Source organism: Electrona antarctica, assembly GCF_951216825.1.
Source record: "Electrona antarctica genome assembly, chromosome: 22".
NCBI classification, from domain to species: Eukaryota; Metazoa; Chordata; class Actinopteri; order Myctophiformes; family Myctophidae; genus Electrona; species Electrona antarctica.
In genome coordinates, this window is record NC_136805.1 from 25747152 (window position 1) to 25760821 (window position 13670).

A 13670-nucleotide genomic window follows, 5' to 3' on the forward strand; every position below is an offset into this window, starting at 1 on the left:
AATCAAAACAAACAATTCAGCCGTGCTTTTCTCTCAGAGCTCAGTAGACTCGGTAGCAAGGCTAGCTAGTTTCTTGGGACATTTGCGGTCGTAGTGACTACATCTGTCAAATTAGAATTTTTCAGCGATTCTCTTAGTTTTAAGGGTAACTGTTGTATAATTACAATATTATACTCAAGAAGGTGGTTTAACTGTGTTCCTTTCGATACTCGCCCTGTGGGCGAGTTCCTGCAGCATCGCAGGTGTGCATTAATGACGTTAAACCACCCCCTCTCGTGTAATTTTTCTTAAATGGGCCCTGCTCATTATTGGCATAGATGCCAGAGAGCATGATAGGATGTTAATTGCTTATAATTGTATCATGACGTACAACCTGTATGGAAGCAGATAGTTATGTTTCTCCCCTCGGATATTTGGGTTTTTCCTTAAATTTGTCGCACGCACGCACGCAGTGTCTGTGTGTGTGTACTGTATGACTGCTCCAAATCTGCATCCTGAAGGTGTTGTGTGTTTTGCTGTAACCTTGGAGGACCCCTGCTCTCTTTTATATCATTCCGCTTTACAGCACCACCATATTAGGCGAGAGCAGCCTCTTTACTTCCCCGCAGATTTCCCTCAAGACCGACTCCTCTCAACACACTCATTTTATTTTTGTGTCTCTAATTTTGTGTCATTCAGCGGGGCGATGAAGATTGAATCTCGCTCTCTCTATGCTTATTGTGTCTGTTAATCTTTCCCACACCAGACATGGCGACTGTGCATATTTCTGTATTTCTAAACAGAGAATGGAGGGTGACTTCCAGTCCAGTAGAATCATTTACTTGTTGCCAAGAAACCGTGTGTCAAAGCCTTTTGCTCTTCAGATATGATGATCAGATCTTCTTTGAACAACCAAAAAGAGAAAGTTGAGGGTTGAGAATGTCTTTTTCATAGACTATTAATCTTGCAAACCATTCAAATATCTCTGACAGGAAGTCATAGTAAATAGTTATGAAATGTCATTTATCTTGTTCAGTGTTACCCAGTGTTAGAGTAAGCAAATATTTATAAAAACAATAATGTTAATTAAAGTTGAATGTATGAAGCTGGAGACCGGCAATAATGCATTACCAATCGTGGGACTCATTTAATTAATATTTTACATATACATTTTGCATACAATATACATAAGCATAATTATTAGTGAAAGTTTAATATAATTACTATTATTAAAAAGTCATTCAATACAGATTTTTATTTTTTTAAATTAAACATGGGTTCATCTTTGAGACATGAAGCAATTATTCAATGGGCCTTACACTTGGTTGCGTGCCGTCTACTGTGTTGCAATGCCACATCTTGCTGTGTGTGTGTGTGTGTGTGTGTGTGTGTGTGTGTGTGTGTGTGTGTGTGTGTGTGTGTGTGTGTGTGTGTGTGTGTGTGTGTGTGTGTGTGTGTGTGTGTGTGTGTGTGTGTGTGTGTGTGTGTGTGTGTGTGTGTGTGTGTGTGTGTGTGTGTGTGTGTGTGTGTGTGTGTGTGTGTGTGTGTGTGTGTGTGTGTGTGTGTGTGTGTGAAAATGGCTTTGTGTTTTTGACTGCCTCTCTTCTGTCAACCTGTGTGTTTATGAGCAGACTGAGACAAACAAAAGCAGGTAGTGATATACAGTATTCTTTCCCATTCTGTACGTGTGTGTGTGTGTAGGGAAAATGAGGTCCTGAAAGTGCAGTTGAAGAAGTATGTGGGGGCAGTCCAGATGCTGAAGAGAGAGGGGAGCCAGGGAAATGACGGTACAACACACACACACACACACACACACACACGCGCACAGTGAGTTTTGTGAGAGACATCTGTTTTGTGATGTATTTGTAAGGATGATGCCAGACAGACAGCACTCTTGTAAGGGGACGTTACTGTCAGACTAAACAAATTGTGAAAAAGCTGTTGTGTCCTTGTAGCCGTTGACAAAGGGTTGAAAGACAGACAGAACACACCGCACAACTGAACAGATAATGGAAGGCCACACACAATGACTAAAAAGGCTATAGCACTTATCTGCCACCCCGAAATGGGGTTTTGTGTGTTGAGAAAGCGAGTGTGCGACACACACACACACACACACACACACACACACACACACACACACACACACACACACACACACACACACAGGAATACTCTGAGGAGAGAAAATGGCAAGTGAATTGAATTTTAATTCTATGCGCCAGACACATACAATATTAGCTGGGAGAGTAGAAGATATAGAAGAGATAGACATCACACGTTATACTTAATATACACACACACACACACACACACACACACACACACACACACACACACACACACACACACACACACACAACTAAAGAACCATTACCCAGCTTGAGTGAATTCCACATGGTTATTCCAAGGGTCTCCTAGGTCCCAGTGGACTCTGCCACAGTCTGCTGTACTGTAGGTCATCATAACTCCTCATTTGACTCAACACTCATTCCTTCTCCCATATCGTTGCTGTCGGCCAGAAATCTTCTATCTCCATATTCTAACTTTTTTGTTGTTGTAAATTAATGTGTTACTTGACTTGTTTTGAATTTGAATGGCGAAAGGGAAGTGTTTTGGACATATGAGGTTTCCACCCGACAGACGATATGGTCTCTCTCACTATGAGGTTTCCACCCGACAGAGACGATATGGTCTCTCTCACTATGAGGTTTCCACCCGACAGAGACGATATGGTCTCTCTCTCACTATGAGGTTTCCACCCGACAGAGACGATATGGTCTCTCTCACTATGAGGTTTCCACCCGACAGAGACGATATGGTCTCTCTCATATGAGGTTTCCACCCGACAGAGACGATGTGGTCTCTCTCACTATGAGGTTTCCACCCGACAGAGACGACATGGTCTCTCTCACTATGAGGTTTCCACCCGACAGAGACGATATGGTCTCTCTCACTATGAGGTTTCCACCCGACAGAGACGATATGGTCTCTCTCACTATGAGGTTTCCACCCGACAGAGACGACATGGTCTCTCTCACTATGAGGTTTCCACCCGACAGAGACGATATGGTCTCTCTCACTATGAGGTTTCCACCCGACAGAGACGATATGGTCTCTCTCACTATGAGGTTTCCACCCGACAGAGACGATATGGTCTCTCTCACTATGAGGTTTCCACCCGACAGAGACGATATGGTCTCTCTCACTATGAGGTTTCCACCCGACAGAGACGATATGGTCTCTCTCACTATGAGGTTTCCACCCGACAGAGACGATATGGTCTCTCTCATATGAGGTTTCCACCCGACAGAGACGATATGGTCTCTCTCATATGAGGTTTCCACCCGACAGAGACGATATGGTCTCTCTCACTATGAGGTTTCCACCCGACAGAGACGATATGGTCTCTCTCACTATGAGGTTTCCACCCGACAGAGACGACATGGTCTCTCTCACTATGAGGTTTCCACCCGACAGAGACGACATGGTCTCTCTCACTATGAGGTTTCCACCCGACAGAGACGATATGGTCTCTCACTATGAGGTTTCCACCCGACAGAGACGATATGGTCTCTCTCACTATGAGGTTTCCACCCGACAGAGACGACATGGTCTCTCTCACTATGAGGTTTCCACCCGACAGAGACGACATGGTCTCTCTCACTATGAGGTTTCCACCCGACAGAGACGATATGGTCTCTCTCACTATGAGGTTTCCACCCGACAGAGACGATATGGTCTCTCTCACTATGAGGTTTCCACCCGACAGAGACGATAATATGGTCTCTCTCTCTATGAGGTTTCCACCCGACAGAGACGATATGGTCTCTCTCACTATGAGGTTTCCACCCGACAGAGACGATATGGTCTCTCTCACTATGAGGTTTCCACCCGACAGAGACGATGTGGTCTCTCTCATTATGAGGTTTCCACCCGACAGAGACGATATGGTCTCTCTCTCTATGAGGTTTCCACCCGACAGAGACGATATGGCCTCTCTCACTATGAGGTTTCCACCCGACAGAGACGATATGGCCTCTCTCACTATGAGGTTTCCACCCGACAGAGACAGTATGGTCTCTCTCACTATGAGGTTTCCACCCGACAGAGACGATATGGTCTCTCTCACTATGAGGTTTCCACCCGACAGAGACGACATGGTCTCTCTCACTATGAGGTTTCCACCCGACAGACGATATGGTCTCTCACTATGAGGTTTCCACCCGACAGAGACGATATGGTCTCTCTCACTATGAGGTTTCCACCCGACAGAGACGATATGGTCTCTCTCACTATGAGGTTTCCACCCGACAGAGACGATATGGTCTCTCTCACTATGAGGTTTCCACCCGACAGAGACGATATGGTCTCTCTCACTATGAGGTTTCCACCCCGACAGAGACGATATGGTCTCTCTCACTATGAGGTTTCCACCCGACAGAGACGATAATATGGTCTCTCTCTCTATGAGGTTTCCACCCGACAGAGACGATATGGTCTCTCTCACGTCTCACTCTGTCTGTTCTCTCTCGTGGTCTCTGATCTCCTTGTTCTCTGAGCCTCCTTTGTTCATCGCCGCCATCCAGGTGAAAGGGCTTTGGAACGTTCTGATATGGATGTGCCCTTTTCCTATCAAAGCTGATAAGACAAATCACACTAATCGCCTGTGGCATTTATGACAAACAGTACAGTATATATATTGTATATAACTATACTGTGTATATATATCTTTATTCTGACCCCTCTGCCCATTCCTCTGTCCTCTGTCTCCTAATCTCTGCCCTCCACCCTTACACTCCTACTCCTCCCTCTCCTTCCATCCATTCTCCTCTATCTCTGTCCATGCCTGTCAGGCATGGTAATTCTCTGCACAGTAGATCTCCCCTCTATCTCCTCCTGCTAATGATATGCCCTGCTCTTATCACCTCACGTGCGCGTACGTTTGTGTTTGGAAGGTTTGGAAGGTCCTGGTGTCATATTTGAGCGATTTAGCAAAGTTGCACTGATGCATTAATATCTATTGTATAAATTGATATTCATACAACAGTATGTGTCTGTTTGTGTATGTGGCTGTTGAGTTAAGTTGACTGAAACATTCATGCTGGGTGAAGAATTTTGTGTGTGTGTGTGCGCGCGTGTGCGCTTTCGTGAAAAATGCCAATCGGCTTAAAAGGGTGGAAGTGATACACAATCACCTTCTTTGTAGGTACTGTCAGCCCCCCCCCGTCCCCCTCTCTCATCTAATGACGCTGGCGCAGCAGTGATCTGTGGTGTGCTCCTTGGGTGCTGTCAAGCCCGACTGATGTGCAGCAAAATGTGTTTCGTACTTATTTATTTCTTTTTTTCCTTGTGCGTTTGAAAGGAGTGATAATGACTTTGCCTGCACAATTCTGTCTACCGATATGTCTGTGACTTTTCTTACATGCGTGAGTGTTTGTTCTGTTTATATGAATAAGTGTGGGAATGTTATGTTATTTTTTTTGCTGTGTTTGCATTAGATGTGTATATGTTGATACAATTTCAAGAGAGGGTGTGTGTGTGTGCTTGTTGTGCAGGTGCGTGCGTATGTGTGCCAGCCACTAAGAGCTCCCTGAGGAGTTTTAGTGAGGAAGCGATAGTTAGTTTACTGTAAGCACGAGTTAGATACAGAGCATCCGGCTCTTTGTAGAATAATGGCTCACAGTCTCATCTTTAATAACTCAGAAAGAACAGCATATAGCTTACTGGACAAAACATAAAGAGGAGGCAGATGGTAGACATTATACAGTGAGCACACAGTACAATTCTGTTTAATCTATTTCTGAGAGTGTAGAAGTCTGCCTTTATTACTTGTGTTGGAATCTTTGCTGCACTTTAGCTCTATCACCAAGAAGAATCCTTTTTGAAACAGCAGCAAAACAACATTCTCTGGTAATGGCTGCCGGCACTCGTACTTATACCTGGCTACTAAGCATTATGCTCTCAATACTAACTGTTAACAAGAAAGTAGATTGATTTCATTACTTTATTGAAAAAACAAAAGGTCTAGATCAACACAGCGAGGGTGATAACACTGAACAGAATTTGCTATCGGTGAGTTCAGGGTACGAAAGCCAGAGGTAATGTACGCCGTATTCTACCGATTTTGCTGTCAGTTCAGACATTAGAACATTTTATCCAAATCTTTTTGTAATGCCTAAAAAACTAAACAAAACAAAAACTAAAGTCAATTATTCTCTCATTTTCTTTGTCAAAATATTCATGTTTTTCAAAAACTTTAACAAATTACGGGCTGTTGGTTATGCTGTTTCGGGGTGTAACATTTTAGAAAATATCACCCTTTAGATTACATTTAGGTTAGTTTCTTAAAACCCATTTACCGCTACCATTATTTAATCCCTCCGTCGCGTCCTGCCAGGGTTTTATCGCGCGTGACACTTACTTTGAAGAGCCAAATATCCGTAATCGCATTTTACTATGAAACCATTCCGTGTGTGTTGACGAAGCTGGTGCTTGTTCTCTCGGTCGGTGGTGGAAAAAGTGGACCGCGAGTATCACAGCGCCTGCTACAGGCCGTTGAAAACGCTTGTCTGGGACAAAGCGACCCCTGCAATGTCGCTTCTGTGAGATAAAGCCGTCTGAAAACAGAGCCGGCAATGTAAGTGGATGCGCGCGCATTTTCAAAATGGCCGCGCCCATTGGGTCAGAAGCATAACAAAGCTAACGGACGGTAGATTTAGATACGATCGTATTAAAACATGCATTAATGAATACATCGCTGTTAAAACGGCTTTTCCGTTTGTGGCAGGCTACAAGATTCTACGTGTTAATATTCCTATGTTCCTGGCGGGCAAACGATTAAAGGTCCTTCTCATACCCACTCCCGGCATACCCCTGTACTCCCTTCCTATGACAGAAAACATAGGAATAATATAGTCAACGAGTGGGACAATTTATGAACAAAGGAAAATAAATAAATAATCCCATAATGCCCTGGGAGTGCCTGGTGAGAAAATAGATGACCTTTGACCCCTTATCGAGTTGTTCCAGTGTCCTCCACTGTGGTGTGTCTCGCTGCTCAGCCAATGAATGGCCAGCGCTTCACAAGTTAATAATTTCTGATCCCTATCCTGCTACACAGTACACACACACACACACACACACCAGCACTTTACAGCACAGCAGGCCTGTCTGCGTGGCACATGCATCCATCTTAGAGGGCAATGGTTGACGTCCCCCCTCTGGAGCGAGGAAGCTGTTTTACTTATCTAGATCAATGAGCCCGAGTCCATTCCCTTTAGGGATGTATTTGTAGACTCTGTGGCTCTGGGTTCTCATACTCTGTTAGACACAGATAGGGCACTACCGCTGTAGTCATTCGTACGAGCACCCGACCTAACCCGTTCAACTCTTACTCACTTCTCTTTTCCCTTCATGATGTGGCTGTGAACCGTACCAAGCATGCGCGCGCGTGTGCGCGCACACACACACACACACACACACACACACTGCATGCACACTGTGCATTCATTACCACAGTTGCCTGTCGCTTAGTGCGTTCGTTTAGTTCGTCCATAAATAAGGCCTCCGTTGTCATGAGCCTATTCATCACCACCAAGCAACCGGATTACCCAGCCATTTAACCTGACCAATCAGTGGGTCTTGCTGACCTGTGTCTTTAATGAGTGAGCGAGAGGCATTTGTCACCTGCTGCCAACACTAATAGGAGTGTGTACCTTATTCATTACACACACAGATTGGTATTTATCGTAACCCTGCACTCCGCTTTGCCCTTTGTAGGTCCCCAGGGAGATTGGCCATCATGCTGTCACCTTAGCCGTTTGTTAGGATTGGAGGGTGTGTGTGTGTGTGTGTGTGCATGTGTGTGTGACAATTAACATGGAGGTGATTTGTCATTACTAGTTTAATAACAAGGTGTGCAAGTGTGCATGCATGTTTGTGTATTTGGAAGAAAAAAAACACTAATCTGTTTTGTGTGTCAAAGTGAGATGAGTTTCACACGTGTTAAAGTGTAATTTTCTGTATGCCAGGAGATAATGTCAGTGAGCGCGAGCCATTAATAGGGGTGTGTGTGTGTGTGTGTGTGTGGGGCATTAACGAGTTGAGATTTTTCCAAGTCGACATGTTAGACAGTAAAGTCGAAGTTGAGTCGATGCATCGTTTTATGACAGGGGGGGTACTTTAACAAACACGGAGCATGTCAAACAAAGCTATGCACACACAGTGGCCTCTCCAATATGGCACAGTGTATATCATCTATATGGCAAAGCGCTGATTATCAAAACATAAAAATGTAATAGTAAATACTAAACCGTGCAATATTAACACTAGTGGCAGTACAGCAGCCCGACCTTCAGAACACAATATAGAAGACATAGGTCTATATTCACATTTATAGCAGCCAGCAGCAGTTGGCACATCACCAGATCCACATTCACGACGTGAACCTTCTCCTCCTCCTCCGACAACAACTCGATAACGTTCTCATGTTAGTTTGTTACTTATTTTCGGAGCCATGCAAATAAACAACAACCCGCACTGACCGGAGACGGAGAGATTCATGCGTCCCGCGCGTAAAGCTAAACCAGAGACAGGACAGTCATTGCGTCAGCACGGATGTAGCCTCGGAAACCCAGACGTTTTATTTCCAGCACGGAGGTGGGGGGGGGGGGGTGGGGGGGGGGGTTATAGTTTGGGGATAAAATCTGCGCGCTTCTATCCGTTACTTCTCTGACACAGCGCAGTTCAATGTTCAACTTCAGCCTGTCAATAGTGGGACACCGCTGAGAGCCACACACAGCTGCAGTTAGGTTCTTAATTAAGGGCGCGTTCTGAATGCAATGCAAACTAATAGGCGAGTGCGCTCTGGTGTGGTATGCAAAGGGAAAGAATGACTTCTGTCCGTGACAATAATCAATACTACAGTTTGAATTCTGTACACACGCACACATAGAGCAAAAATATGATATGGGGAAAACAATTGAAAACAAATATATATATATATTTACTTTCGACTTCTCATAATTTGAATCGACTGTGTGTGTGTGTGTGTGTGTGTGTGTGATGCATGCGAGGGGGTCCTCCTGGTATGAGGTTGAGGGGGTGAGTCCTTACTAAACAGGAAGTGTATATAGCCTCTGTTTTAAGTAAGAATTTGTGAACTTCACTGAGCTATGAACGCGTATAGCTCAAGCTGAGGTGGTTTGGGCCTCCTCGCCAAGGAGGTTTTCCCAGGAACGCCCAGCTGGGAGGAGCCACATGGTTAGGGAAGGAGCTCCATAACCAATACCCCCAAAAATCCGATAACCAGCTTATTGAGTACCCGTTATCAATAAGCTTTAGGCTTATCAAGCCTGTTATTATCGAGCATAGCAACCCATGACGTCATGTTTAAACAATCAAGATAAGAGCCATTATATCTCCCTGAGGATCCCCCAGTCAGAACTGGCTGATGTGGCCATGCAGGGAAAGGAAAGTCTGGGATTCTCTGCTGGAAGTGCTGCATCGGTGGCCTGACTGGGATGAAGCAGAAGATGGATGGATGGATGTCCCATGTTCGATTCAAGCCCTCAGCAATGTGTCAAAGTGTCCCTGAGTAAAACCCTTAGCTCTGTGGGCAGAATATCCCCCACAGGATGAAAAAGATCTCGATTATGTGTCCATTTGACCATGCGTTGTCAGAGCTGTGCATGGTCTGCAATTAGACGTGCTCCGATCGATCGGCCAATGATACCTTACGCACAAGCTCTGTATCGGCCGATCGAGAGAAAAACAATAGGTGATTGGGATCAGTCCCAAAAAACCTGATCGGGGAGCATCTCTAACTGCAATGCCCTCTAATTTAACTATGTGGCAGGAGAGTCTGTCTGTGTGTCTTAACTAGTGCTTTATGTGTTATTTATGTCTCGGTGGACAGACTCGCTAAAAGACCAAGTCATTCGCCAATGTTAACGGAGCTCATCAGTCACAGGGGGAACCAGGGAGCCCTGGAGAACAACGGAGCATCACAAGTCTTAACTCTTAATCCAGCACAGTGGGGTGTGTTTACCAGCATAAAGGTGTCAGGGACGTTCATTTAGCCAGAGTGTGGTCTGTGTGGGAAATTTGGGAATGTGTGTACAGCACAGTGCATGTGTTTTATGTTTGTGTGTGTGAGAGACAAAGGCACTTAATTAAATAGACTGTGTGCTCAGAGAGGTGTGACAACGATGTGTGTCATTAGGTGGGGCCAGCCGGTCAACACCTGTGTGTGTTTGGGGGGCATACATCTCATAGGGATGTCCATGGGTGTGTGACATGACTGGGGCATGTTGACAGATTTCATCACTTGAGTTTAATCCATTCTGGACGGGAACCCCTTTTGGTGTTTTAACTAAGCATTATGTTATACTTTAGCTATTGAAAAATAGCAGATCTACAAGCTCATAGCGTGCCACCGAGTGGCGCGCTACGAGCTTGTAGCTCTATTTTTTGAAAAATCGTGAAAATGCTTTCGTGGAAATCTTGGAATATATATTCTTTCAGAAGACATTTTTTTTATTTCGACGTCAGGTCTAAATGGGTTAATCAGTGTTAATGAACATTTTAATCTTGTGCGACAATGCCAGGCCCCACACGGTTTCTCATAATAATCCCTGCTAGAGAGCCGTATCCCCCAGCGCACCACAGCTTTTTATGTCCCAAATTCAGCTAAAGCTTTTAGTGAGCATCATCTGTATAGGAGAGAGTTATCTATTGTGACAGCTACCATAATGCCTTATTGAGTGTTTTTATTTTTGAGACGGCTGTGCAATTCTTGTAATAATTTAGGGCCTTTACACCTACCTGTGTCATTGCTCTTATCTAAATGGTAATAAATGGTGCATTTATAGTGCCTCTATCCATTCACACACAACTCTGACGGTGGAGGAATCCATTCAAGACACCAACCTGCTCTTCAGGAGCAGTTAGGGTGCACTTTCTTGCTTACAGACATTTATTAGTCAATCCCAGGCCAGTGACGTCTTGGGGTTCCATCAGGGAGAAAAAGAGGGAGAGGAGAGAGGACCTTAAGGTGATCCCGCAAGAGAATCACTTGTGCCTCAGGGTATTTTTGCACGCACGCACGCACGCACGCACGCCTTGAGCGATGATTTTACCACACCTTTTGAGTGTTGCAACCACTCCTATAGACAGCTATGTGTGTGGCTGTCACCCAGGGTCTGTCCCTGGCGTTGCAGCAGCCACTCTCTTCCGACGGGTCTGATTCTTTGTTTGCACTTGACTAGAGTGTTACCAGGGTAAAAATGTAAATCTACAGGGCTCAGCAGTGAAATGCAGGATGCATCTCTATCTCTTTCATGTGCGCACACGCATATGTAGCATCTAGCCATCTACCTATACAATTTGTCTCTCTTGCTGTTAAACTACCCTTCTCCTTCCTCTTCATCCTCCTCTCCTTCCTCTGTTTAAATGATTATATAATTTACACTATGTACGTACGGTAGGCATTTAGCTGAGTCACTTATTAGGACTGGAAGATCTACGTAGTCATTTTACTGACAATTCTGTGGTCGTTGTTGCAAAGTCATTTGGTGGAGCTCTACAGGGGCGAGACAGCTTGGGGTAAGGGAGTGTTTAAGTAGCTTACACAAGGACAGTTAGCGGTGGTGTGTGTGTGTGTGTATGCATCACAAAATGAAGGCGATTCTAATTTGAGACTGTTCATCTCAAGTGCATGCATGTGGCCCTGTTTGCATGCATGCAGTTGAGTCATTTACGCATGTCCGTCCGTATGTGTTTTGGGCTTACTGTACATCAGAAAGGCATGATGAGTTTGGAGGTGTGCGTATGGGTGTGCGTGCATAACAATACTTTTAAGTGGAGTGTTTGTGTGTGGGTGTGTGTGTGTGTCTTTTCAAATTGAGTGCTTGCTGCCTTGGGAGGGGGCAGTTTTTAATTACAGCAACATCTGTACATACTCTCACTCCCATGGCGCCACAGACTTCTCTTTGCCACTCCTGCAAAGCACTGTGGCCGGCAGCCAGTATTGTTGTTTAATTTTCAACGTAGTCATCGTCATTTCCCCCCATTTGTGCTATAGTCCCTATCACTGCCAACCCCTTGGGGAGGCTGTGGAATGGATAACTGTCTCCTACGATCCACATGAAATCGCCAGCCACTTCTTTTCATCTGACAGTGAGGAGTTTCACTGGACATAAGGCATGCAGAGGAACACGCTATCCCTCCCAGTACTGCTCCCTGCTGGACAGGCAAACCTGTATGCCTCGCTAGTCCAACTAGACTCCATGCAGCACTAGTACTCCATGCAGCACTAGTACTCCATGCAGCACTAGTACTCCATGCCAGGTCGGACGCCCCACCCAGGGCTGTGTGAGTCGTGGGTTTCAACTGTCAGGAGTCAGGAGTGCCCCAGTTGGTTGTAGGGAGGAATAGCGTTTCTATGATAGACTATGACATACAGTTAAACCTTTCGCACCCTGTACGGGCAAAGTGAAAGCGCTTTTGGAAGTGTGCTCTATAGAGACCTGTTCTCATAATAGTATAATTTCCGTTCCTGGCATTCAGCCTGATGAAGGTCATGGCGGAGAACACCTCCCCCTGCACTTGCTTTCCACCTGCAAACACGCCCAAACTGAGCCCCCGGGCAGGCCAGTCACACCGTGGAGAATTCAAACCCCAGTTTCCACAATGGTGGGCGGGGGAATTTTACCCCTGCGCCACCCGAACACCCTTGATTTTAATCACATTTGATAAGCATGCGGGCCACCAGCTGGTGCAATGTCGGCCACTTAATGTACCACACACAGAGCTGATAATGAAATCTTGAAATGATAAGAGCATATGTCTCGTCTCTGTTGTCCTTTACTTCAAGGTGCACTTTCTTATATTAATAAATTAAACTCCTTCTTGGAGTAAGTGCAACGCTCTCAAACTCTCAAAGATTTGAATCCACCCAGCAATCCAACTTGACTTTTTGTTTGTTCGTCACACTGGGTACGACAAATTGTGTATTCGGAGCATATAACCTACAACCATATAACCATATAACCTACAACCATTGTGACTAAGGTTGTCCCGATCCGATCACGTGATCGCACATCGGGGGCCGATAACATTTTCTAATGATCGGAATCGGATCGGAAGCAAAATGTGATCGGGACATCCCTAGTATCAATATTATATCCATATCATAATATTGTCTGTGATTTTGGATATCGTACTATTGTGATATGTGTTGTGACATAAGTGTTCTATAAAAATATAAATATCGGATCAGGAGAAATCGGTATCGGCAGATCACACCCGTGTGAACTGAGTGGTGAAAGGTCTTATATAGCCTGATCAGCTGTGGTCTGACGTAATGTCAGTGACCATAGCAACCATGCTCGTTTTTTTGGTACGAACAAACACGGGTACAAAGCCAGTTGTTGGAGTGGTTTGCACCACTAAAAAAAAAAAACGTGATCGGATTGGGGGCATACCTAATTGTGACCTTTTAGAGTATGTGACTGAAGGACAATGACTTGTGAGTGAACACTACACCTGGAACATGGGCTGTTCACAAACATTCTCTTTACATTACATGTAAACAGTTGAGTCAAGGATACTCAATCTTGATTCGTATTTGATTTGATCTACAAAACCTACTGTAGTTTTAGTCAAATCTTTCAGTCTGCTTGGAAGAA

General features: G+C 44.8%; 1 protein-coding gene across 1 annotated transcript in view; it reads left to right on the forward strand.

Annotated features, from left to right (window-relative positions):
- snx29 (sorting nexin 29) overlaps positions 1 to 13670 on the forward strand; it is a 164586-nt gene that overhangs the window by 29884 nt on the left and 121032 nt on the right. The window contains exon 14 of the mRNA XM_079493219.1: positions 1681 to 1766. Within this exon, the coding sequence (XP_079349345.1) occupies positions 1681 to 1766 (86 nt within the window). The remainder of the gene's footprint in view (positions 1 to 1680; positions 1767 to 13670) is intronic.